The sequence below is a fragment of the Danio rerio genome, chromosome 11, assembly GCF_052040795.2.
Source record: "Danio rerio strain M-AB ecotype USA chromosome 11, GRCz13ab, whole genome shotgun sequence".
NCBI lineage: Eukaryota > Metazoa > Chordata > Actinopteri > Cypriniformes > Danionidae > Danio > Danio rerio.
This window is the reverse complement of record NC_141031.1, coordinates 17,632,532-17,659,737: the sequence shown is the minus strand read 5'-3', so window position 1 is coordinate 17,659,737 and position 27,206 is coordinate 17,632,532. Positions and strand designations below refer to the sequence as shown.

General features: G+C 36.2%; 2 protein-coding genes across 3 annotated transcripts in view; one reads left to right on the top strand and one right to left on the bottom strand.

Annotated features, from left to right (window-relative positions):
• Positions 1 to 291: 291 nt before the first annotated feature.
• Positions 292 to 6,487, bottom strand: LOC147841722 (uncharacterized). The gene is made up of 5 exons (XM_087272943.1): positions 6,343 to 6,487; positions 4,183 to 4,415; positions 3,932 to 4,012; positions 3,213 to 3,270; positions 292 to 1,511 (listed from the first exon to the last, which is right to left on the bottom strand). The coding sequence occupies exons 1-3, from the start codon at positions 6,485 to 6,487 to the stop codon at positions 3,959 to 3,961; spliced, it is 432 nt and encodes a 143-aa protein (XP_087129069.1). The 3' UTR covers positions 292 to 1,511; positions 3,213 to 3,270; positions 3,932 to 3,958.
• A 386-nt stretch (positions 6,488 to 6,873) lies between these two features.
• rpn2 (ribophorin II) overlaps positions 6,874 to 27,206 on the top strand; it is a 107,317-nt gene continuing 86,984 nt past the window's right edge. The window contains 5 exon segments of one of the 2 annotated variants that reach the window (NM_212748.1): positions 6,874 to 6,921; positions 22,474 to 22,661; positions 22,754 to 22,849; positions 23,486 to 23,661; positions 23,737 to 23,812. In NM_212748.1, coding sequence (NP_997913.1) covers positions 6,909 to 6,921; positions 22,474 to 22,661; positions 22,754 to 22,849; positions 23,486 to 23,661; positions 23,737 to 23,812 — 549 coding nt within the window. In that variant the 5' untranslated portion in view covers positions 6,874 to 6,908. 2 annotated transcript variants of the gene reach the window in all.

Genomic DNA, 27,206 nt, shown 5'->3' with positions numbered 1-27,206 from the left:
CTATCTGATGTTTGTACCTATTTTTAACAATTACACCCTTTTCACAATACTGTTATGACACGTTTAATGATCATCAGCATCTAAAATCCTTGAGTTTTTATATAATTTTTTTTTATAAAATAACATTTGTTTGTATTTACGTATGTATTATATAATATGATTACATGTGCGAGGTGTTTCAAACAGTGTCTATGGACATGAGTAAATTAGATGTTATTCTCTCTTCTTGCTGGCGTTATCAGTTTCACAATATTTTTTTTCCTTTTTCTAATTGTCGAGACAACACCGTCATAAAGTTTTCATTTTATTTGAGCAAAGAAGATTGTAAAAAAATGTGTTGTACTTTCCCATTCACTGCACTGAAATGTAAAAAGGGTCCATAACATTACATCAACCATATTTTGTTATCTTTCACTTTATTTAGGACTAATGATGGGTTAAGACATGTACTTAATCAAAAACTAACCTTAGGGGTAGTTCACCCAAACGTTACATTTACTTACCATTTAATGAGTAACACAGAATTTAAATATGTACACTGAAATCAAATAATCTTTACTTCAAAGTCTATACTGCCTGCACATATATTTAAGCCTTTTCCCCTCTGCGCTTTAATTATTATCACTATAAATGATCACAATTTCCCATATGATCTGATGATAGTATTTTTGTTTGATAGTAATGTATAGTGTCTGTATGGTATTTGTAAATGTTTAGAGTGTGAAATTGTTGGACAACCACCACACACACATTAAACAGCAAAATAAACATGTCTATAGCTTACTAAATACCTTTATGTCTGTTTATATATTTTATATAAATGCAGAGCAGCAAGACCCATGGGATTTCATCAGCCACTCACCATCAGAGTCCTCAGTGGAAGCTGAGAAGAGCAGAAGAGGAAGCCAAGCAAGAGATGCCAGAAAAAAGGGGGAAGGAAATAATGTGTTATTTTGCTGTTTGAGTATAGGCAGGCGCAGTGGGTAGCACAATCGCCTCATAGCAAGAAGGTCACTGGTTCGAGCCTCGGTTGGGTCAGTTGGCATTTCTGAGTGGAGTTTGCATGTTCTCCCCATGTTAGCGTGGGTTTCCTCCGGGTGCTCCCACAAGTCCAAAAATATGTGGTGACATTGGGTAAGCTAAAATTGTCCGTATGTGTGTGAATGAGTGTGTATGGATGTTTCCCAGTGATGGGTTGCAGCTGGGTGGCAACACAGTGGCACAGTAGGTAGTGCTGTTTCCTCACATCAAGAAGGTTGCTGGTTCGAGCCTCGGCTGGGTCAATTGGCGTTTCTGCGTGGAGTTCTCCCTGCGTTCGCGTAGGTTTCCTCCGGGTGCTCCGGTTTCCCTCACAGTCCAAAGAAATGCCGTACAGGTGAATTGGGTAGACTAAATTGTCCCTAGTGTATGCGTGTGAATGGGTGTGTATGGATGTTTCCCAGAGATGGGTTGCAGCTGGAAGGGCATCCACTGCGTAAAACATATGCTGGATAAGTTGGTGGTTCATTCCACTGTGGCGACCCCAGATTAACAAAAGGACAAAGCCGAAGAGAAAATGAATGAGTATAGGCAATGATAGACAAGACAATGTTTGATTAAGATGAAGTGTTTAAAATGCTTATTTATTAAAATAAAGGTTACAAAGTAAGGAAGAAATATATTGTGTGTTTGTATATTTATTTTACTGCCTTCAAGATTTTACATTGTAAACTAAAGGGAACAAGGGGGGAACAAATGTTGTATTTACCCTTTAACTACAGGGAACAAGGGAAGAACAATGCTTCACTTTAATTTGCAACCCTCAAATGTGGTATTTATCCTGTAAGTACAGGGAACAAGGGGGTAACAATGGAGGAACAATGCTTCATTTTAATTTACAACCCTCAAATGTGGTATTTACCCTGTAAGTACAGGGAACAAGGGGGTAACAATGGAGGAACAATGCTTCACTTTAATTTACAACCCTTAAATGTGGTATACCCTGTAAGTACAGGGAACAAGGGGGTAACAATAGAGGAACAATGCTTCACTTTAATTTACAACCCTCAAATGTGGTATTTACCCTGTAAGTACAGGGAACAAGGAGGGAACAAATACTGTATTTACCCTTTAACTACAGGGAACAAAGAGGGAAGAAGCTGAACTTTAACACACTAGTGTATACTTGAACACTAAGAACAGAGTAAACTACAGCAGCAGTTTTTATTGATTAAAGACCAAATTACTAAATTTTTCTATAAAGCATCAGCTATACATTTACTGAAATGCAACAGTTAACCCCCCTGTGCAACAGCAGTAAAGATGCGAGGCTGTTTTAATCTGCATTGAACCCCGACAGTAGGCCGATGTCATGCAAAGTTGTTTGTTGATAGTGAGTTATGGAGACATTGATGGCTTTGGTGAGATCGACGAGTAAACATAAGTAGTGTATGGAAATATATTTTATATTGAATTGCAGATTTAAAATACATACAGTATACAGTAAGGGTTCATAATTTCACAGGTTGTAAACCTTTTATTCATTAAACATCCCATATAACACCCAAGCACTGAATAAGAGTACTAATGTACTCATGCAGGTGCATGTACAGTACATTTGCAGATAGCAATAGGTTGTCACCAACCTTGCATAATTCTTTATATGTATACAATACTTAAAGAAAAGTACATCTTAAACGTAATATACTTCTTTACGTGATGAATATCTTATTGTTACTCCCCTATTACGCAAACATTATGGTTTGTTCTTTTGCAATTTAAAGAAAAGTACACCGTTATTTCACTGTACTTGCGCGGTACTTTTCATGCTGAATATCTGGTTGTTACCCCCTTATTACCCAAGCATTACAGTTTGTTCCCTTATACCTACGTAAACGTTATTTATACTTACACTATACGTACAGAAAAGTACATCGTTATCTTACTGTACTTACGCGGTAATTTTCGTGTTGAACATCTGGTTGTTACCCCCTTTTTTACCCAAGCATTACGGTTTGTTCCCTTATACCTACACATACGTTCATTATACTTACACAGTACGTACAGAAAAGTACACTGTAATTTCACTGTACTTACGCGGTACGTTGTGGGTTGTAAAAGAAAGCGTTACCCAAAAAACACACCCCTGCTCATATTCAGGGCTTTAAGCAAAATGTTGTGTCTGCACACAGTCACTTCCAACCCCTCCTCATCCAATTTACCACTAGACTTACTTGAAGTCTCTCTGGCAGCAGCCCAAGTGGATTTTCCACATGTGCCTTTTCCTTTTACCTGTATTAAAGAAAACATATCAATAGTATTAAGTGAAATATTTATATTTGTTAAATAACCAATTTAATCATAAAATTATAGAAGCATACTGAGCTGGTATTTTGTTGAATGAAATTGACAAAATTGGTCACATTCTCATCCTTGGCAATAAAAACTCCATTGAAAAAAGGCTGTTCTTCGACTCTATTAATAACATGAAAAAATGTATACGGTCAGCATAAACTAATATGCATAATCCATTTGCATTTATTACTGTGAGTAGTATGCTCTTACTCTCTGGCTTTGTTAAACCGATACAGTTTGCGGTTTCCATCTGCAGACACCGCAACAGCATTTGGGATACATGTGTAACAGGTATGAAAATTATAATTCGCTTCAAGTATAGAATTACACAAAATATGTATTTTATCTAATGTGTTAAGTGTACCTGAGGTGTTTGTTAGTGTATCTTTTCCTTTAAATTTCTAAGGGAGCTCACGCTGTTTAATTTCTTGTTTTGCACCCGCCTCTTCCCTTTCTACACTGACTACGCATGGGAGAGGTATGTTTTGTCACTTTGTTAATATTGTTTGGAGTTTTGTTCTATCTCTCTCTCTCTCCATCTCACCCTTTCTGCACTGACTACACATGGGAGAGAAAAGCTGTAAGGGCGAAGACACACTGTAAGAGCAGTGCTTTCTGTTTATTCTCAGTAAGGAGCCGTCACAACTGCAGATCTCCGACTGGTTATTCCTTCATAAAACTAAGAAAACACAACGCAGAACCGGTTACACATGCAGGACACGAGAAGTGATCAATTGCACTGGGCTTCTCTTTTTCATTGGGGGGTGGGGGTTGGGGGGGGGAGACAATGGAGCTAAAGAGCTGTTTTTTTTTTCTTAACATTTAAAGCATTATTTAAAGCATTTTTACCCGTCCAAAGTTCTGTGACGTTTGCTCTAACATCTTTATAAATGCTTGTCGTGATAGGCCTGGTGCAGCAACTTTAAACAGCTCAAAAGAAGTGAACAGGTCAACCTGATATATTGTTTGAAATGTTACAGAGCCTGGCCAGTAACCTCTTCGGGTAAGGTCCAGCAGCCCAGGTGTCCATGATTTGTGGCATGTGTTGCAGCACCTCATAGGCAAAGAGAAGTCATAGCGACCTACAATCAAATCAAATAACATAGAAATTGCAGACACCAGTGTCTACTCTGTTTGCCATGAACCACGAAAATAAGTGCTTTTAAAAATTCATCGTCAAATTTGAGAAAACACATTAAAGAAAGACTCTATTTAATGTTATTTAATGTGAATTTAATACAGTTACCCATATGGCAAAAACCACTGCGACATGACATAACTATTTTAGCTTAATTTTTTTGGGCCAACGTGAATTAATCTATCACTGAAATTATACATTTTGCATCAGGTGCATTTAGCTGTGAGTTTGTGATGTATTTTTCATTGAATTTATATGTAGTATAATTTGAAAAATAACACTGATCCTCTTTGTTTAATTTTAATGCAGAGAAGACATCATAACTGAAAAACTACTCAAAGTAAAGTATTGCCCCCCTCTGAGACTGAGAGGTGAATCACGTGAAAGATTTTTTTAACGTTTTACTAAAAAAAAAAATTTTTTTTTAATTGTTTGTCTTTTTTGAACATTTGAGTTTGACTAAGACTTTTTTTTCTTTTCTATTTTGTTCTACCGTATAGAAACATTGAGGTGTTTAATTTAATTTCTATATTATTAGGAAATAAAACCTTTCTTGGTGTTCTTTGAGCCTACATTCAGAATGAGTAAAATACTCAAGTTCTTTTTAAAATCGGATACTTTAATACTTTTACTCAAGTCTTATTGGAATAGGTGACTTGTAACTTGTAATGGAGTAATTTTTACAGTAAGGTATCTGTACTTTTACTCAAGTATGGTTTTCAGGTACTTTTTACACCTCTGGTCGTTAGGCAACAACTAAATCCGCTGGGCATTTTGCGAGAGTGTTGCTGTTGATATTAATATAACTTTATTTTCAGGCTCATTGTTCACATTAACACACTCATAACAACATGACTTGGAATAACAAATACTAAGATTCTTCTTGCGTTTTATCTTACAGTTTTATACTGATTGATATGAGCATATTAATACAGCTCAAACGAGATTGTTGTGAATTTGACTCAAATTATATAATAAATGCTGGTTTAATGTGTTAATTTTTGTCATACAATATATTTCCATGCATACATCCACTTTAAAAAGTTGTTTTATCAAAAATTTGTGGGTTTATCAAGTTTTATGATGATTGATCAGTATATTCTAAAAGCAGTGCAAATTAGATTATTGTAAATTTGACTGAATAGTAAACTTTAATAATTATTTTTAATGTGTTAATATGACATTTTTTTTTCTATCAGATAATATCTTTTCTATTATCCACTGTAAAAAAATGATTACATTATTATTATATTTTATAAGGGATTATTTTTTGTCTCATGATGATTGATGGGTAATGATAAATAGCACTGCAAATTCATTTGACTTGTAAATTTGACTTAATAATAAGTATATATTTTTTAAAAATCAGTTTTGTGTTAATGTGACATGTTTCTGTTCAATATTCACATGTTCTATGCATACTGCCACTATAAATAAAAGATATTTTTTGAAAGATTTGACACGTGGCTCTTCACTTGGTATGCAAAACTTGATGTGGCCCTCAGGTCTAAAAGTTTGCCCACCACTGATCTATCCTATGCTACATTCCCGTATCTCTAAGGAAGTTTAAAATAGCCTTGCTAATTTCCCAATTTTTTTCCAACTGCCCCAATAATCTTTTCAAGCTTCATTCTTGTTCTAATTTATACATTCTTTCCGTCAATATTTTCCTTTCTGTTTTATATTTATTACATTTCATAAGGATGTGCTCTACATTTTCTGTTTATATTACAATCATCACATTTATCTGATAGACTTTTCCCCATTAAAGCAAGAGTGGGTTTTAAACACCAGTATCTGTCATAATCTTAGTCTAGGTATTATCACTTCTTCCCCTCTGCATTTGCCTTTGCAAATCAGCATTGTCTTACCTTTCATGTCTAGCCAGTCTGTCACTGCAGCGCAAGCAACTTTCGAACACGCCACGTGATTTGGGACTTCGTGTATCTCATTGGCTAGAAAGAGAAATACTGGAAACGGCCAATTACAAACAGACACAAAGCACACCACCAACATTCCGTCTTTTTCTACTCAAGCCTGTTTATACGATCACACAACCGTTTATTTCATTACAAACCAACATCGTAGGTTTAAAAAAGGTTTCAACTTTAACGTTTATTATAAAGACGTTTAGATGTTTATGAAGGTTTCTTTAATTTTTCATTCATTTTAGCCTGTTTTGGCTCACACCATGTTAGGGTTTTTTTTGCCTTCTTTTAATGCTCAGTTCGTGATTTTGACACACTTGCGAAGTTTGTATTTATAAAATATATGTTTACACATTAAGTAGATTGTATATCTATTGTTGTTCGTTTGTAATGCCTGGTTATGTTTGTCATTAAATCAAATAACCACATATTTCACCCCCAGCAGTGAAATAGGTTTCATCCGCGTGACCCGGAAGTTCTCTCAGCTGGGTGACGCTGCATTAGGCGACATGGCTAATCTCTGTGAGTACAATTTATGCTCGTTTTAACGCTATTTGTTATCAGATTAGTGTACATCAAATCACTTTAAGAGCAAACAGTTATTGGTTGATGACATGTTTAGTTGCTTTACTGAATGTAACGTTAGTTTCATAGATTTCGTCTTTATCAGTTCTTGCAGCCAGCTCTCAACAGCCCGTCTGTAACTGTTACTTTAATTCATTACGCATGATTGTTATTTTATTTTTTTAAGTTTACGTATGTGCGTTATATTTATCCAAACTGGTCCGTGTACGGTCCGTGTATCATCCGTTCATTTGATTATTCCTTTTTTTACGGAAAACGAAACATCAGAAAAACGATACATATTTCGTTTTTCTGTTTATTCTGTAGGCAGAAAAAACGGAAACTCATCTGTTATTCTGCTAATTAACTTAAAACGAAATATTAAAACAAACACAAAACCAAAACGAAATAATGAGTCAAAAAATGGTCTGTGTACGTTTTGTTCATTTGTTTTCCATTTTCAAACGGAATAAAGGAAATGGAGAAAACGGCCGTTTTTCCGTTTTTCTTTTGCTCACGAGAAAACGAAAAAATGAGATTTTGGCTGGATTTTCCTTTTTTGGTTTAGGGTAGGAAAACGGATAAACGACTTTAAAATTCATCTTACACATGTAGGCGGTGCTGAAACGCCCACTTTCCTCTAATTGGTCAACCAAATCTGCGCTCGTGACGTCACCCTCAAAATAAAAGCCTTACACGCAGGCTTTTAATTATTATTATTTAATTATATATTAACTAAGTTTACATATTCTATCATTTGAACCACACACAGTTAGCAGGCTTACATTCATTGCGTATGTATAAATTAAATAAAAACGTAAAGCAGTATTCTTAGACATTTGTCATTAAAATAAGGTCATAGTTCACTGCCAAGCTTCTTGCTGCTGTGCACCTGATGCTGAGCAAAGATAGCCATTTCCGAGCAGCACCTGGTTTACATGATTGTTTCAGAGCTATTGTAGGCCTAAATAATAGCCTACTCTGTATAAAATAATAATTTATTATTATTATTATTATTATTAGGCCTATTATTATTAGTATTGTTATTATTATTATTAACTTAGTTATTCAATGGTTGTAAGAACACATTGGACCCTGCATGGGGCTATAATAAATGGTACCATTTGTTTCTATTGGATTTTCTCCTATTTTAATTTAATATATGCCTTTAGCCTATTGTAAATATTTATTTGATAATTAATACTTTTTTTATTGCAACGTCAAATTAGGCCTGTCTTATTATTATTATTTTTTGTTATTATTTTGTCGTTGTTGTTGTTATTATTATTGTAGCAGGGACATAGCCACAGGTGTGGCAGAGTGTGCTGGTGCCACCCAAAGTGGCATCTTGCACCTGAAAATAGATGCCTTAGCGCTCAAGCGCGCGCAAAAAACTTGCACAGGGAAAAGTAATGATGAATGTGTTGAAGGAAAAAAAAACATTCTAATTATTTGTTAATAAAATAGTGCAACATTATTCTCAGTCAGTGTAAGCTGAAAAAATTAAGATCGCCAGCATTTCAAGGGTGGTTTTATTTTTAGTTCATTGCTGTGACGCGCTATATTTCACTAAGGCTGCATGAGACTGCGCCTCTTGCTTATTTTCTCTATTTTACATACAGAACATATCATACAGTCCAGGTTCTACCGTTCTAGTGAGTGTGGGGCATTGCTTTACAGTGTTAAAGTAGATTATTTCTTGGCAAATTCATAATGATTCACTTTTAGTAATAAATTTCATTGTTATAAAATAACTACATTTCAAGAATATGTTAACACTTTCAACTATTTAGGATTGTTTATTGCATCAAAAGTAATTTCAAAGTAACATTAAATGTACGTATAAACTGCTTAATTTGTGTGTGTAAACACCTAAGATGCAAAAAGCTTATTTAGACCAGAATAGGCCTACTAAATGCAACGGTCAATGTATGTAAACTTATGACCTAAAATGTCTTAAATGACTAAATTTAAGTCTTTTTAAGTTTTTAAATAATTTAAGTTTAACATAAATGATTTAAACTTTAAACTTCAAATTAACAGAGAATGGCAAATAAATTGTTTATTAAATGGAGGTCAGGTGTCTATCTTAATTATAATTATTAAATATTATGACACTATAATTCAGTGGTGTATTGGAGAGTACGCACCTTTTAATTAATTAATTTTAAATAAGTGGTTTATCCTAAATAAAATGCAATGGGATCGGTGTGCAATGAATAGTTTGAAAACCCCTGGTTCAGAACAGACGAGCTAGTTGTATGTGCGCTGTGCTAATAACTTGGCATTTGCTCTTTTCGGTGCTGCCAGATGCATTTATAGTGCATAAAAAATAAAAACGGTAATTCGGTAAAGCGCGCGATGCGCGCAGAAATAAGCGCACTATATGCATATGTCGAATTAAGTTCTCTATTTCTTTAATCAAGACTATTCCATTCGAGGAATTACAGTTATTAATAGCTTAGTCCTTATAAACGATCAGTTTATAAAATACACAATTTACGGATCAAGCCAAATAAAGAATAAGAAGAATATGCAACGCATTATGATCCTTGAATGATCAGAGCGCATTTATATAAACTATATATTTTATATAATCCATAAATATTAAAAAACACTATACATTTAAAGTAATGGAACATTATATGTTATAAAATGTAAACTATTATTTAGGCTACAGGCTAAATAAAGGCGCCTTTTCGGGGCTGTTCAGCGCGTGCGTCAAAGAAAAGACATGACACAATCTCTATAAAAACTTGTTGTTTATTTACAATATCTAAAGGGATATAAAACATCTAACATGCATCTCCATTCTCAACGAGTTTCTGTGTTCTGCATCCTTCACCTGGACTGTATGGAAATATATGTACACCATATATATATATATATATATATATATATATATATATATATATATATATATATATATAAAACAAACAACACTTTTGTAAAATAGAGAAAATAAGCAAGATGCGCTTTCAGTCTCATACAGCCTTCGTGAAATATAGCGCGTGACAGCAATGAACTGAAAATAAAACCTTGAAATGCTGTCGATCTTATTTTTTTTCATCCTACACTGACTGAGAATAATGTTGCACTATTTTATTAACAAATTATTAGAATGTTTTTTTCTTCCAACACATTCATCATTACTTTTGCCTGTGCAAGTTTTTTGCGAGCGCTTAGCGCGAAGGCATCTATTTTCAGGTGCAAGATGCCACTTTGGGTGGCACCAGCACACTCTGCCACACCTGTGGCTACGTCCCTGCTACAATAACAACAACAACAACAACAATAACAACAACAAAATAAAACCAAAAAATAATAATAATAAGACAGGCCTACTTTGACGTTGCAATAAAAAAATATTAATTATCAAATAAATATTTACAATAGGCTAAAGGCATATATTAAATTAAAATAGGAAAAAATCCAATAGAAACAAATGGTACCATTTATTATAGCCCCATGCATGGTCCAGTGTGTTCTTACAACCATTGAATAACTAAGTTAATAATAATAATAATAATAATAGGCCTAATAATAATAATAATAATAATAATAATAATAAAATAATAATAAATCATTATTTTATGCAGAGTGGGCTATTATTTAGGCCTACAATAGCTCTGAAACAATCATGTAAACCAGGTGCTGCTCGGAAATGGCTATCTTTGCTCTGCATCAGGTGCACAGCTGCAAGAAGCTTGTCAGTGAACTATGACCTTATTTTAATGACAAATGTCTAAGAATACTTCTGATTTACGTGTTTATTTAATTTATACATACGCAATGAATGTAAGCCTGCTAACTGTGTGTGGTTCAAATGATAGAATATGTAAACTTTGTTTATATATATAATTAAATAATAATAATTAAAAGCCTGCGTGTAAGACTTATTTTGAGAACGACGAAATTATCCAGCCAAAATCTCGTTTTTTCGTTTTCTCGTGAGCAAAAGAAAAACGGAAAAACGTCCGTTTTCTCCATTTCCTTTATTCCGTTTAAAAACGGAAAACAAATGAACAAAACATACACGGACCTCTTACAACTTGTCTCTAACGTTACACTCGCACTGTGTAAAGTCACTGTCATTTCTATGGCCTGTTTTAATAAGGAGATTCAACCAACCCTGAGTTAAACATTGAGTTTACTTATGCCGAGTTCACACTGCACGGTTTTAGCCTTGAATTACACTTGACAGCTGGAATTAATTAAGACGCTGTGTTCAAACATAGTTCGCTATACATAACGTTACACGTTTTGTTTATCAGGATAATCTTCACAATATATTATATCTTTGACTTTTGGGTAATAAATACAAAAGCAGTTTCTGAAGAGCAAACATTATGCTTTAAACGAACTACAATGACTTTAAGACGCTCACCTGCGACCTCACCATCACAGTTGTAATATTTTTAAAACGCGTAACTTTTTGCTTTATAAATGGTTACCGATTATAATAATAATAAGCCATATTTGAACAAGTGTATCGCACGCGTGCCTATACCATCGCAACACCACACTTCTCTGAGGAGTGAAATCCTAACTATGGTCAATAAAAAAAAAAACATATATATATATATATATATATATATATATATATATATATATATATATATATATATATATAGTCATATTATGGAATGAGAAACAATCTTTAAGATACTTTATTGTCACAAAATGCAGTGAAAAGTAGTTCCCACAGTGCATTCATATAGTCCTATGAAAAAAAAAAACCTGACATGTCTAAATAAACAAACATTTTATATTCATGTGCACACAATCTAGCCATGGGTGTACACAAAGCAACCATAGTGAAAGCCTTTATAACAAGGCATTTTTTTAAAAGTCATGTATATTTAAAGTCATGTATACCCTTCTAAAAATGCATAAAAAACAACACAACCCCTGTTTTTTAATACACCCATTATGATAAGTTTGTTACCACGTCAACACCAAATTATTAGATGACACCCAACTGTGTTGTTGCCATGCACCTCTTCCTGTCTGGACCAAAAAGGTGTCTGTTAACACTGAAACAAGAGAGTGCGTTTTGCACCTGCTTATGAGTAAGTGTTATTTTAGAGCAAAAGTAATGCATATGTCGTCAGGACATAAAAAACAGATCATGGTAAAATTTCATTAATCATGAATAGGGCTGGGCGATTTGGCAAAAAAAAAAATCTAGATTTTTTTATAAAGTTTGACCAATTCTCGATTTAGATTTTTAAAAAATTTTTTTTATTGTGTTACTAGTCTTCTCAAAACATAACAACAACATGACTGAAGTAACATTCTCTTTAAAAGTAACTTGAAAAACCATCTGGTTAAGGAACATTGTATTTTTAATGGCCATGTCATACAAAAATCGGTCAAGGTGTAAATAAATGTAAAACAAATTTACGAGTTAAATAGCGTTGCTGAAGATTTTAATAAGAAACAATTGTGTAAATATTGCAGTTGCAGGAATACAGAGGTATTTTTTGCAAGTTTTACTGAGCCTAGGAAAAATTGGCTGTCAGCTCGGCTTTGGGTTTGTCTTCTGATTGAATGACAGGTTGTAATGCTGCTGCCTTTTTCTTAAAAAGATACAGTGGAAGTAAAGGGCTGAACATGGATACTGTAAAGCCTAATTTAACCCAATGTGTGAAGTTGTGGACGTATAGCAGGAGTAAATACAAGTACCAGATGTGTGTCTTATATAAATTAATATAGTTAATCTATTTTTCTTTTCCCCTATTAAATACCCCTATTAAATCCGATCATTTGTTGCGCTTTGCTCCACTCTCTGTATTATGCTGACTGATCTGTCTAGTTTTCAACTAGGTCTGCTAAATGACGTCATGGGGGCGGGTACTTTAATTTTCACTGCTAATGACCCCACCTTTGCTGGTGTTCAAACCAAAAGACCGGTGCGGTTTTTAGGGATGCACGATATATCGCCGCCTATATCGTTATCGGCCGATAAACGCTTTTTTTAAGATTATCGTTATCAATCCGATGTCATAATTAAGCCGATATATTTAAGCCGATAAATTAGGTAATTGAACAGACCTGCGTGCCGCACTCATGTTCAGACTTGTCCAGTGCACCATAATAGATCTCTCCTCACACTATTTATTCCTTCAAAGTCCGTCCTTTCTTCACGTGGCATTTCTGTGCGTTAATAACTCCGTAAGTAACCACGTTCCTTATCATTGTAGATATGCTTGATTGAGTGTCATTGTGTATTTTGCTTTAAATTACCTCAGGAAAAATATTACATGTGTAAACCTTTCCTGCTCCGTCTCTTTGTTGTGTTAGAGATATCAGGGGAGATTCACTTGTTACTCCAGGGCCGAATAATATTAGTTTCAGGGTGAACTCTTTTTGTTGCAGCTGGTAAATGAAAGAGGACTCATGTAACTTGGTCCAAAATATTTATTATTTTCCGTGTGGTACAACAAATAAGTCACCAAAGAGGCAACATCACAGAAAATGGTCTCATTGCGAAAAAAACACTCCTCTTTTCTCTCTCCCTCTGCTTCTCACACACCCCAAACTGCAGCCCAGTCCCGTTGAAGGACCCGCACATTTTACAACACGTGTAAACAACGGTTGTTAGTAATCTGATTATTTGTTATTATCAACGCGTTGCTGGTCATGTGTTGTTGTAAGATTGTATTCAGTTTGATCGGAATCTTCATATTGATTATAACGAGTTTGCGTGAGCGCTGTCACCGCGCACACACACACACACACACACACACTGTAGCACGGGGGAGAGGTGAGGTAAATCCAGTCATAGAGGCTCTCGACCAGCCGCTCATTCTGTCTTTATGTTCTGCTCTGTGTTTGTCATAAAGTCAGCTCAATGCAGGTTTTGTATCAAAATCTGACTCTGATGGCAACTCTGCCTCTACAGTTAAGTAAAACTCTCAGCAGTTTATCATAAACTTTTCATCAATCATTTTCCCGCGATTGACGGCAAGAACGAGCGCAGAATTGTCTGATTGACAAGCAGCACCTACATGTGACATGTCAAAACGCCAAATAGGATGAATCTGTGCCGCATTTTCTTAACGTACTATCTGTATTTAGCTGTTCGGTGGCTCTTAAAGGTTCAGGACACACTGGAGAACTTTTTTTAATATATTAACAGATTTGTGTGTGTTGAGCATCAGTTAAGACAATGTTAGCACCTGTCAGCTGTAATTGTGGGGAAAACTGGATAATTTTGAGCTTTTGTCAGCTAATTTCAGCTTCCGGGTTTAAAATGATTTTTGGGGCGGGATCAAAATCGGCGACGTAGCGCAGCACTGCAAGTGCAAGGATGACGCGTCGGTTTTACATTATTATTCATAGCGGAGTTTTCTTATCCTATGAAAAGCGCCGGCTGCTTAATTAATCATGAGACCTGCCAGACCTGCCAGAGTCAAGCCCGAGCTCTGAGACACGCACCCAAGCACACAGTTTTTAGCCCTTCATGAAGGCTCATATGCGTTTGTTTCCATGATCCACGGGGTTTGTTGCATGTTTTCCCCCGCGATCTTGTCAGGGCCGATCATACAGCAAAGCTGTGTGTTTGCTGCTAGCATTTTTGTCGGGAGAGCAGCACGAGAATTAGAGAATGGCGGACGCTGTCTTTTATCAGGAGTTCACTCACATTCAGACACATCACTGTGCTGCTGTGTTTGCCTAAATCCTCCAGATAACCAGCAGGGCTACTGGTTAAAATAGACAGGTCAGGAGACCTGCTGCACTGAGTCTGCTGGATACGATTGAGGGAGAAGTCCTCATTTATAGGGTTTACATGAACACACTTATCTTTATAATGATATAAATTGTGGTTATGTGAATACGAATAACAAATGTAGCAGGGCACTAAATCACTGTTCGTTTCTTTGCATTTTAACTTTGTAAACTATAAACTCATGCGTCTCCTCACGGTTTGTCTCATTTTGTGAGCTAACTGACTACAACTGTTGTTCGCTCCCCATCTCCCCTGCTGGCTACGCCCACTCCTGCCCCATACTCGCGGAGCTCCACGCCCATTAATCATGCATCTTTTGAAAAAATTCTGAAGTAGACTTTAACCGAATGTGGGGGGTGTCATGGCCCTTTAACTGTCAAAACACCTCTGAAAAAGGCTTTTTTGGACATGACATATTTGTACATGTGTACATCACTGTAATATGTTGTATTCATGACCATTTGAGCTGGTTTCAGTTCTTAGCTCTTTCATTTTCATCTTATTTAAATATATTTAACTTGCTTGTTAATTAAATACCATTTGTTATTTAAACTATTATTATTATGCAATAATCAACTTGCATGTTAATTTGCTATGAAGAAAATGAAATAATATTTTGCAAGCTGATTTGTGAAATCGTGAATATAGGTCTATAATCACCTTGCAATTTTGAAGTTATAGCTTTTTTTGCTTTGAGTATAGACTATATAGTTCATAAGAGCAGTTCAATCTTTTATGAAGTTTGCTGTATAAAAATATAACAATTTAAAATATTTATAATTATCAGCCTATACATATCGGCAATCGGCCTCCAAGTCTGAAGAGTTATCGGCCTAAAAAATCCATATCGGTGCATCCCTAGCATTTTTTTACATGGCAGGCTTTTACGTCCTTTATACATGTTGAGATCTAGTTTATCGACTTGATGAGGGAATGTCTTGACAATCCACACAGACGTGACTCATACATGACTTTAATAGGCAGTCAAGCAGGTCGTACACCAGAAGCGCCGCGACACGTGACACATGACAGTTTAAACTATCACACACCAAACGCGCACATTCTTAGCATGATATTTAACATAGAACCAATCAGATGGCGCTGTGTGGTGCGGCTGAAATATGACCTGCCTCCTAAATCGTGGCTGGGCGGCGCCGGTGTGTGTATAGAAACCTGTTTAGAATTCTAAAATCCGTGGCACTGCGTGGTGCTGCGAGGCGCGTCACCGAGAGGTGCTTCTGGTGTGCTTCCTGCTTCATAGAGTGAACCAAAGCGCATTGGTGCCATTATAATGTATTAAATTTATATGTTTTTTAAAAATCGCGATTTCTTGATTTGATTCAAAATTAAATTGTCTTAAAACGTAAATTCGAATTAATCGAAAAAATCGGAAAAATCGCCCAGCCTTACTCACGAAAGACGAAGACTATAAACCTACCAACTGTCAGTGTTCTGCTCAGGCGCATATATTACCGATATGATTGCTTGGGCTAAGGAAGCTGCTCAAAATTCTGCACAAGTTGGGACTTTTTCATGATTGCTGGCTTATCTTGGTAATCAGATGGTGCCTCACTGCACATCTTTACCATGTATATGATATGTACAAGTTGTGGAGTTTGCCAGACCTCAGTAGCCGCGTTTCCACTGTCGCGCCTAAAGCGAGCGAGCCAAGGCCAGTCGCGTTTCCACTGTCACTTCCGGGGCCTAATCGAGCCAAATTGAGGCTTTCTTGGGGTCAGCGGCCGACCTTTTTCGGCCCAACGAATACCTTGGGCCAAAGAGGGCCAGGCGGGGCTTCGGGGCCGAGTGAAAAGAGAGGCGGGCACAGTTTTCTGATCGCACACGAGTACATGTGCCAAACACAAACAAATGAATAAATAAGGGCAAGAAACATCTGGAACAAATTATAGGCTGGGGTCTTTTTGCGCATGATCGCCCTCATGGTTCTCTTTTAAAGGTAAGGCTGTTGTATAAAATAATAAAGTAGTTTTAATCTATAAGTGACTTTTTTTTGCTGCATCATCCTTGATGTTTCAATAATGCAAAATAATCTTTACTCCACATTAAAGACACAGCAGACAGTAAAGGTTTTCGAGAGTTTTTGTCAAGTTTAAAAGATGTGTTTGTGTGTGTTTAGATGCCTGTATGTGTGTGTGAAACCTAAGAAAAGAGCGCTCCCTTCATAGTCCTGTTGATGCCGCGAGCGGCTTTTTTCTTTTGTTTTTTTATTGTTTTTATTTATTTTAGAGATAATACACTGTATGAAAACAACAGAAAGACATTAAACTTTACAAATTTCGTGTCCACTTTTTAGGCTCAAAACAATAGTGTCATATAGATAAAATGGCCTAAGCTATATTAAAATAATTTAAAGAATTACAAATATTGGATATAATAAAATCACATTAAATAAATAAACCAATATAAAACCAACAAAAGCTAGCTATAACAATTATATAGGCTACTATATCAAACTGTTTTAAAGCCATATGACTTTCATTTTTCAAAAGCCCCTCTGAAAATTTTTTTTTTAGATATTTTCTAAAAACAATAAACACTGGAGAATGTTTTAAATATTATTTATAAAGTATTTGGATACGATGATATTAATCAAATTATGCAAACAGCATTTTCGGCTTGAGTAAAAACAGAAACTAGGGGACCTTTTTTTCTGTCTTCCAGCTGCGCAGCACTTTTTTGACGCATTGGGGAAAACTGCAAGTTCAAAATGTGTTGTGTGTCCTCAAACAAGTGTGTATGTTTTTATATGACGTGGTAAAATTAAAAAAGTACATTTTAAATACATAGAACTTTATTAGTGCAAAGCTGCTGAGCGCATCGAAATGTAGGCTAGCCTATATTTTATTACGTGCTGCTCTTATGTGCTGAAACACTTAACACTTTCCTTTACTTAAGATATAATAAGCAACATCTTTAAAGGTTCAGGACACCCTGGATAACTTTTTTTTTATATTAACAGATTTGTGCGTGTTGAGCATCAGTTAAGACAATGTTAGCACCTGTCAGCTTTGAGTGTGGGGAAAACTGGATAATTTTGAGCTTTTGTCTGCTAATTTCAGCTTCCAGTTTTAAAATGGTTTTTGGGGCGGGATCAAAATCGGCGACGTAGCGCAGAACTGCAAGTGCAATGATGACGCGTCGGTTTCTCATTATTATTCATAGCGGAGTTTTCTTATCCTATGAGAAGAGCCGGCTGCTTAATTATTCATGAGACCTGCCAGACCTTCCAGAGTCAAGCCCGAGCTGTGAGACACAGCACGGGCACACAGTTTTTAGCCGTTCATGAAGGCTCGTGTGTGTTTGTTTGCATGATCCTTGAGGTTTGTTGCATGTTTTCCCCCGCGATCTTGTCAGGGCCGATCATACAGCAAAGCTGTGTGTTCGCTGCTAGCATTTTTGTCGGGACAGCACGAGAATTAGAGAATGGCGGACGCTGTCTTTTATCAGGAGTTCGTTCACATTCAGACACATCACTGTGCTGCTGTGTTTGCCTAAATCCTCCAGATTACCAGCAGGGCTAACGGTTAAAATTGACAGGTCAGGAGACCTGCTGCATACGGGGTCTGCTGGATACAGGGATTGAGGGAGAAGTCCCCATTTATACGGTTTACATGAACACACTTATCTTTATAATTATATAAATTGTGGTTATGTGTATATGAAATTACGAATAACAAATGTAGCAGGACATTAAATCACTATTTATTTCTTTGCATTTTAACTTTGTAAATTATAAACTCATGTGTCTCCTCACGGTTTGTCTCATTTTGTGAGCTAACTGACAACAACAATTGTTCGCTCCCCATCTCCCCTGCTGGCCATGCCCACTCCTGCCCGATGCTCGCGGAGCACCACGCCCATTAATCATGCATCTTTTGAAAAAATTCTGAAGTAGACTTTAACCGAAAGTGGGGGGTGTCATGGCCCTTTAAATAAAGGGGAATCGCCTATTAAAGGGCCATGACACCCCCCTCTTTCGGTTAAAGTCTACTTCAGAATTTTTTCAAAAGATGCATGATTAATGGGCGTGGAGCTCCGCGAGCATCGGGCAGGAGTGGGCGTGGCCAGCAGGGGAGAAGCGGAGCGTATAACTGCTGTTGTCAGTTAACAACTATCTAACTAATGCTGTGATGACTTATTGATATTTGTGTGCAATAAATCCAAAATGCATGTCTAATAATTATTAAATATTGATGACAAAAATGACAATAATACTAACAATAAATTACATTTCTTAATATGATGCTGCCTTGAATGTGCATGAATGCGAGTTATCTGCTAAAAAAAGTCTGTTACTTTATGAAAAATATGGTTTGCATCAAACTAAATTAAAGCATTGCAGTAAGAAATATTTATTTTGTTTTTATGTTTATATTATTTATATTTATTATTTTTACCGATTACCGATTTTCATTTTCCTGTGTTTGTGGAAAGCAGACGAGTCAGCCGCATCAATTTATGAGCATGCAGCAATACCCCTCTTTGTTTATGAGCCGCAGATTCCATTTAAAATTTAAGTTTAAAGCGAGCCTCTTTGGCGATGACGTGTACAGTGTTAGATTTAACATTTCTAGCGGAAATTTTCGCTGAACACCTAGTGAATGCAACGCATCGAGATTCGGGCACCTCCTCTGAAAACACTCGAATGATCTCGGCTGACAGATCAACCTTCACCACATGTCATGATCGCTGTCATTGGCGCCGTTACGTTGTAACTTTCGGTGGGGTTTGCAAATCTGAGTACTTTTCACTCTTCAAGTGTTTGTATTTCCCGCAGTAACAACAGCTCCCTGTCATCTGACAGCGGAAAGACTTAAATGATTGACAGCTAATATGAACGGCAAGGAAGACCGATTTAGCACGTTTTTAGAAAAAATCTTATCACTACAACCATTATATTCAGTCGCAGAAATGCTCCCAAATATATTATGAGGTCGCATTGATGAAATTTCGGGCGCAAATGCGACCAAAATGGTCGCAATTTCGAGCCCTGACATACATAGATAAGGGATGAAATTAATATCAATATTATTTGCAAATTCACGCTCTCATCCACGTGCTCTATTAATGTTGTATATGCAGTTTTACATCCACAAACGAATGGCTTTCACCTGAGTATGAATTTAAGATTTGCGAAAATATAAACATTTTCATGAAAACTAATATGTTTTGCATTCATGCATCTTAATTTAAATAAAGAGAACATTTTCAAGACTGGACCTTTGTATGAAATGTGTATAAAATGTGTACTAAAATGAAAGAGAAACAAATATTTGTACAGGAGTAGAGGTTAATGACCTGGCAGAGAAGCTGATTTAAACTTGCTTCGTGAAACGCTGTTGCTGTCAGTCATTGTTTACTTCACTAATATCTATCGAATTTGCCTTTTGATAGATGGCTAGTGAAGAAATTTTATACTCCCATGTAAAGTATTTTGCAGTATTTTTAAAATACAGTATTTTATTTTCAAACATGTTGTCGCTAATACGACACAGTATGTTTGCATGTTTTTTTTATAAAATAATAAAGATACGAATAAGCACATTTCCTACATCTATCTATATTGGATAAGAACATTATGGCTTTTCCGTGTAAAGTTGTTTGCGTTTATTCCTGAAAAGCTTAAAAATGGTGTAAAGAAAGTCTTAAAGTTCAAACAAAGCTGACAGTATAGATTCAAACAAGTAAATTCACACACATGCACACACACACACACACACACACTTCTTTTTCGCACACATAAATTAAGATGTATGACTGCAAAACATAATTTTCTTTTTTTTCACAAATATGTTTTGTTTCTGCAAATCTTAAATTCATAAACTCAGGTCGAAAGCCATTCGTTTGTGGATGTAAAACTGCATATACAACATTAATAGAGCATGTGGATGACAGACACACCTACACTCGCATGTACATATAAACTTGAGCAATAGTATTACCACTATTTTTTACTTTATGTAGATTTCAAGACTTGATTTAATTAGTTCTTTAAATTATTTCGATATAGCTTATAGGCTATTTTATCTAGATTAATGAAATTGTGTTGAGCCTACAAAAGTGGATACGTACTCTGTAAAGTTTTATGTCTTTTTGTTGTATTCATATGTGAATACAAAAATATATTAATTATCTTTAAAATAGGAAAAATGAAACCCAGCCACTCACAGCATCAACGAAGCATCAACGAGCGCTCTTTCGCCTGGTCTCTCTCACACAAATAAATGCATCTAAACATGCATGTTTCAAACACGCCTTTTAAATGTGACAAACTCAACAACTAAAAGTTACTGGCTGCTGTGTCTTTAATGTAGTGTAAAGATTAGTATGCGTTATTGAAACATCAAGGAGAATACTTGCACTGGCCCGACAATGGAAAAGCGATTGTTCCTTGCGCCACCTGGTGGATATTGCGTAAAGCGCAATGTTTTATTTTAATGAAATGGTGGCCTTTGCTGCTGCAGCACTGTGTGTGACTGCACTTGCCAACAAGTTGCAACACTGAGAAAAAAACGTTTTCTCACTATTCTTATCTGTGGATTATTTATGTATCATATGTTGATCTTAATGTGTTTTTGTTGGTCAGTTATCTACAAAATAAACTAGAAGTAGAATGAATAACATCAGAGTTTAAGTGCTTCAAAACAAGTCCGATAACACACTGGTTTATTAAACAATAAAAGTAATATAAATAAAGTTCTAGTCGCCTATATTAAACTGTTTTAATTTTTAATGACAGTTTAAAAGTTTCACTTAGTTTCACTTTCATTTGTTTAATCAATTCATTTGACCATAATGAGCAGGACGGGCTTTACAAAATATTCACAACACTGAATGTGTTCCCAGGTTTCCTCGGAAGAACAAACTCTGTCAGAAGGATTAGAGAACTCAGAAAGTCATGGTGAAAATGGACATGCTCTGGAAATGTCTAGCTGTGAGGGAAATTTTTTTTTAAAAGTCTGCATATTCGTGCCAGTCTCCCAAGATAGCTTATGTAGATAAGGTTTGCATAGCAAATGATTTTCTCCCATAATAAAAAAATCATGCATCCTATTTTTGATTAACTAACCCGCGGATTATCGGCAGTACCCTTGGATATAGCCAAGAAGGTCCGCCATAACAGGGTTTTATGAGCCCCCAATATGCAATGTCAAGAGAGTGAATCCATAAAGCCTCATTTACACTATGGACAAGCCACTGTTTGTTTGCAATGGAGAGTAACAACTTTCGACGACCTCCGTCTAAGTTAGTGAGCGACCATTGGTTACTTTAAGCAAATGAAGAGTGACTTTCTTGAGCGACAGCCAATAGGAGCACCAATAGAGCTCATGTGATTCTCTCTCAGCTCGCTCAAAGACTGGTTGTAATTGTGCTGTATAGAACTACACAGACCTGTATTTGAAGCAGGTTGCCGCCTAGAGCAACAGGAAGCTACAAAGTCGCTGCTAGTGTAAATGAGGCATAAATTCCTGAACTCATGTCTCACAGCGCAAAGCATAACTTATCCTTTAAATATCTGCTTAATTGGTTTTTGATAGGGTCTTTCGATTAAAAGGAAACATACATGGAACTTTTTTGATCAACTTCAAATGTTGACTACTGTGTACTAATGATGCTTTTATGCTTTAATTAAGGGAAATTGTTGGACTTATTATATATATATTTTTATAATCAGCTAGAGGTTGCTCTCCAAATAAAAAAAAAATTCTGATCTATCATATGAACTGCATTAAATTTATGTTATATATTTGTAGGTGTGTTCAGCGTGTTGGTCCTGTCCTTGGTTATTGAGACCCAGACTCTAACCCCATCCCATCATCTGACCACCACTGATGTGGCCAGACTGCAGGCTGTATTGAGCCAGCCCCTCACTGATCTCAAGTCTGCCTATTACTCTGTTGTTGGACTTAGGAAGCTGGGGATCTTTGTTGCAGATGCAGATGTAAGAATTGACAATCTGTTGTGTTTAGTAAAAGGTTTACTTTAATTTTTGTGAATATTCACATCAAGTTTTGTATTTCTTCTTTGTTTTAGGAGACATGCAGATTTATTAAGTCAAACCTTGACCCCTCTAGTGTCGAGTCACTGTTTTATGCAGCAGAATCTAGCCAAGCTCTTACTGGATGTGAGGTAAGATACATAACCTCTTTCCTTTTTTTTCCTGCTTGTTAACAAATATTTGTGTTGACGTTTTACAGCTTGAGTGTATGAGCCATCTGTGTATAGGATTCCCAGGTCCTTAATTTTTGAAACCTAAATGAGGATAAATGTTTCTCCATTAAAAGTGCATTTAACCCTTGAAACATTGACACTTTAAAATTGTTAAAGACAAAGAAATTGTTGTTAAGGACGTTTGGTACTTTTTATGCTTGTGTGTTCATCAAAGCACAATAAGGCTAGCTTGAATCACTATAGCTAAGGACAATAGATACAGTATAGTGAACTTCTTTGTTTATCATTTTTGATTAGCTTCATGTTTGTGGGTTTTGTTTTTAATAAAAGCCCAAAGTAAACCTTTTCATAATATAGTCAAGTATCTTAGACATAATAATGCTATCAATAATACTTGTTATTAATAATAGTCATGATGCTTTATTCATACTTAAAGCATCACAGAATTTTTTTTCACAGTATTTAGTTGTGTGAATGTATCTTGTGCTTGGACAACAGGACTGGCATGGACTTTTCACTAATGATACCAAGTGAAATGCTCTTAATGTATAATGTCTTGTGGTAACTTTTTTTGCGGTATTTTGATCCTGACAGATTCTTGTGTCAAATGACACGCGTGATTTGTTGTTGGCCACAGTGAGTGAGGACTCCACTGTCTCTCAGATCCATCACTCTGTGAGTGCTCTCAGCTCTCTTGGATTACCTCTGGCCTCACAGGAAGTAGTCAGTGCCCTTAAATCTCGTATCTCCAAAGAAGACAATGTCTTAGCGTATGTATATTTTCTACAATTTCTTTTTTTTTTTTATACGTTTTTTGAGACATAACTAATTTTCTCTTCTGACAGAATCATTCTGGCACTGCAGACTGCAGCTCGTCTGTCTCAGCAAGCTGAACTTGGTGACATCTTGGAAGAAATTGAGGTAAACTGATTTGGCATTTTTAGTCTTGATCACTGCAGTGGCAAGGGTGTTGACCACCGCTGATGTTTGTTGGGTGAGGGGCCTTCTTCCATTTCCCTGTTTTCATATTATTTTAGGGGTCTTGAAAAACCAGCATGCACATTAAACGCTAATGCACTTCATTTTTGAAATATGAGTAAAAGTCCATTAACATGCATTTGTTGACATACCTCATGTAACAAACATCAGCCATTTCTGCCTCTGAACTAGAGATGTCAATTTCTACATGTCCCATGATCGATCATCATTTAAATGAAACGAATAATCGTTATCTTGAGTAATGCTAGAGGTCTGATTTATGACATCTGTAATTTAGACTTTAGATGTAATCATTCCCACCCAAAGAAATTTTTTTTCTTTTAAATGAAAAGTTAGTAAGATTATATAAAGAAGCAACAACGACTGACGAAAAGTGCATTAATTTCTAGTATCATTGACAACGAAACTAACATAAGCATGTACTCGCACTAGGCATGGTTGAGGTCGTTTTATGATGCAGTGACAGTGACAGTTCTTTTACTGAACGGATTCACCACTATTGACAAATTTAAATATTTAATTTTAAATATTGAACGCTTTAATAAAAATAACGTAGTTGCAGTTTATATATATATATATATATATATATATATATATATATATATATATATATATATATATATATAATTATTACTACTGTAAGAAAATATCAGTATTCGGTACATACGTTGTCTCACCTTTGATTCAAATGACACAATCCTGTTTATATGAAATAAGCCTGCTCCAGAGCATGTTTGGCCTACGATACTTGTTGCTATGACAACTCTCGAATGTGTTTTGAAGAAAAACAATCATGCATCCTGTCAAATAGTCAATTACCAAATCCAGCTATTTGAGTAATTCATATATGAAGAATACACCTTAGGTGTGCAGTCACTGAAAGGAGACAGAAAAGACCACAGCGGTGCAACAACTGAGGAACCATTCACAAAACACACATATCTTTTTCCTAAAATGTGAGATGCAGTGCTCAGGAGTGGTTCAGTTGTCATGCCGACTTGCAACCTCAAAGTAGAAATATTTCTATCTTCACAGAGCATCTAAAAAAACTGCTGCAAAAGACGCAAGTATATAACGGTCATGCACATCTATCAAACAATGGAAATATAAGATACTATTTCATCTTTTAAATACACAAGTCAGTCTGTAAATGAGTGACCTTCTCTACACACATACACCTTATTGAACAGTTTTTTTTCCTGCTGCACCTGCTGTTATGGATGGACAGTTCTAGCATTTACATAAAAAGAGATTTCAGTTTTGAAGCTTTCTGAATCTTAAATTTAGTACACAATTATTGTTTTTCTGTTGTTTTAAGAGAGGGCAGACCTTAATCTTTGAAAGTTTAATACACCGTTTCCTAATTTTAAAGTTTTATTTTTCATTCTTGTTTATTTTGTACTTTTGCATCACAAGAAGCTCTTCAGTTCTGTAGAACACTTCTGTCTGTTAAAAAAAAACAGAAAAATCAGGTACTGGAGACATGTTATTTCATTTGTACTGTAAAGCACCCAACGCCAAGGTGCATACTGAACCATGACTCCAGTGTACCATTAAACTATAATATAATATTATAATAGTGATATACCATGGAATATAGATTCTAGAATAAATATTGAGGGGCTGGACAAAGGAACTGAAACACTGGCCAATTTAATGTAGGTTTCATGGCAAACCTTTCTTATCCTGATGGCCAATCTTCATTGATTGCACATTCCACCAGTAAGAGCACATCCAACAGAAGTAACTGAGGGCAGAAGAGGAAGCTGTTTGAAACGGAAGTCAGGTGCTAACCCGGATTGTATCCAAATAACAAACCACAGCTGTTCAACTTGCTGCATAATTAAATGTTCAACTCAACTCTCCTGTTTTCACCAATACCGTTCATCAGGAGCTCAACAGGGTCAATATACATGGCTAGACTGCTGTAGATAACCGTGACTCATGCCAAAGCCAAATACTGGTTTCAATGCTGCCTGCAGCAAAAATATTGGGTTTTGGACTATGTGAAACATTTATTGTTCTCTGAGTCCACCTTCACTGTCCTTTCCAAATCCAGATAAGCTAATGTTGGTGATGTTGGTGGAGGAAAATTTTTCCTGATTCACTCTGTCAAAACACCCCAAAGTGCATTATTAAAGAGCCCATATTATGGGTTTTTGAAAATTCCCCTCCATGTAGTGTGTGACACAGCTCTAAGTGAAGTGAAGTATCCAGCTAAGGCTTAAATCTGTTAGTGTACAGTGTTTAAAACTGTTGATTCATCTATAAAAGAGTCTACTCATAGTGCTTCAAACGAGTCGCCTTGATACCGATTCATTAGGTGTTTCGCCATGACATACGAACGAAACCAAGTTATTCACGTGCACGCGCAAACCCGGGAGATTTCAAACCTGAGGCCCCGCTCTCTGACGCAGAAACCCAGACACACACACACACACACACACACACACACACACACACAAACATGCCGGTCGATTGAAGTCACACTGCAGATGGATATATTGAGTCTCTACCCAAAGCAGAAACATCAGCATTATAGCCAAGCAGTTGGAAACTACTGGAAACTTCTGGAAACTACATGCTACAAAGAATACTTCATCAGCGTTTGTTAAAGGAAGGATCAGTAAAGAGTAACTTACTGCTGGATGTCAGGATAGATTTTTCTTCCTCCATTTCTCAAGTGTAAGTACGTGCGATTAAAGTTGCCTCGTTGACTCTAGCTTGCAAATGTATTTAGTTGTGATTTGTTACTTGTAACCGCGTGTACTGTATCAGGTTAACTGGCTATATTGTCTTATCGCTTGCAAAGTCACGTTAAAAACGCGGGGCGTGCTGCTTTGTTAACGGAGCTCCCTGGACGAGGAGTAGTATGTGTGTCTGTGTGTGCGTGTTCGCACGCGCGCTGTCGTCCGGAGGTGTGTGTGTGTGTGTGTGTGTGTGCGTGCGTGCGTGCGCGCGGAGCAGGGTTAAGTGCGTGTGTGTGTGTGTGTGTGTGTGTGTGTGTGTGTGTGTGTGTGTCTGTGAAAAGAGCAGAGTGAGAAGCTAGGAGATCTCCTCAACTGTTTTTGGAGTTTTTGCTCAATAAAATAGTTAGTCGTCTGTATTTTCAAGTCCATAGTCTGTATTTACATTGACCCACTGGCTGCTAAAATCCACGCCTACACTATCGAGCGTGTATGAACTGTGATTACTTTTCATTTCACTCTCTGACTGAAGGCAGTCGACCAATCGCAACAGACTGTCATTGGTCCAATCAGCGCAGATTAGCTTCGCGCTAAGGAGGGGTTTGGGAACAAATGAATCACTGGACGAT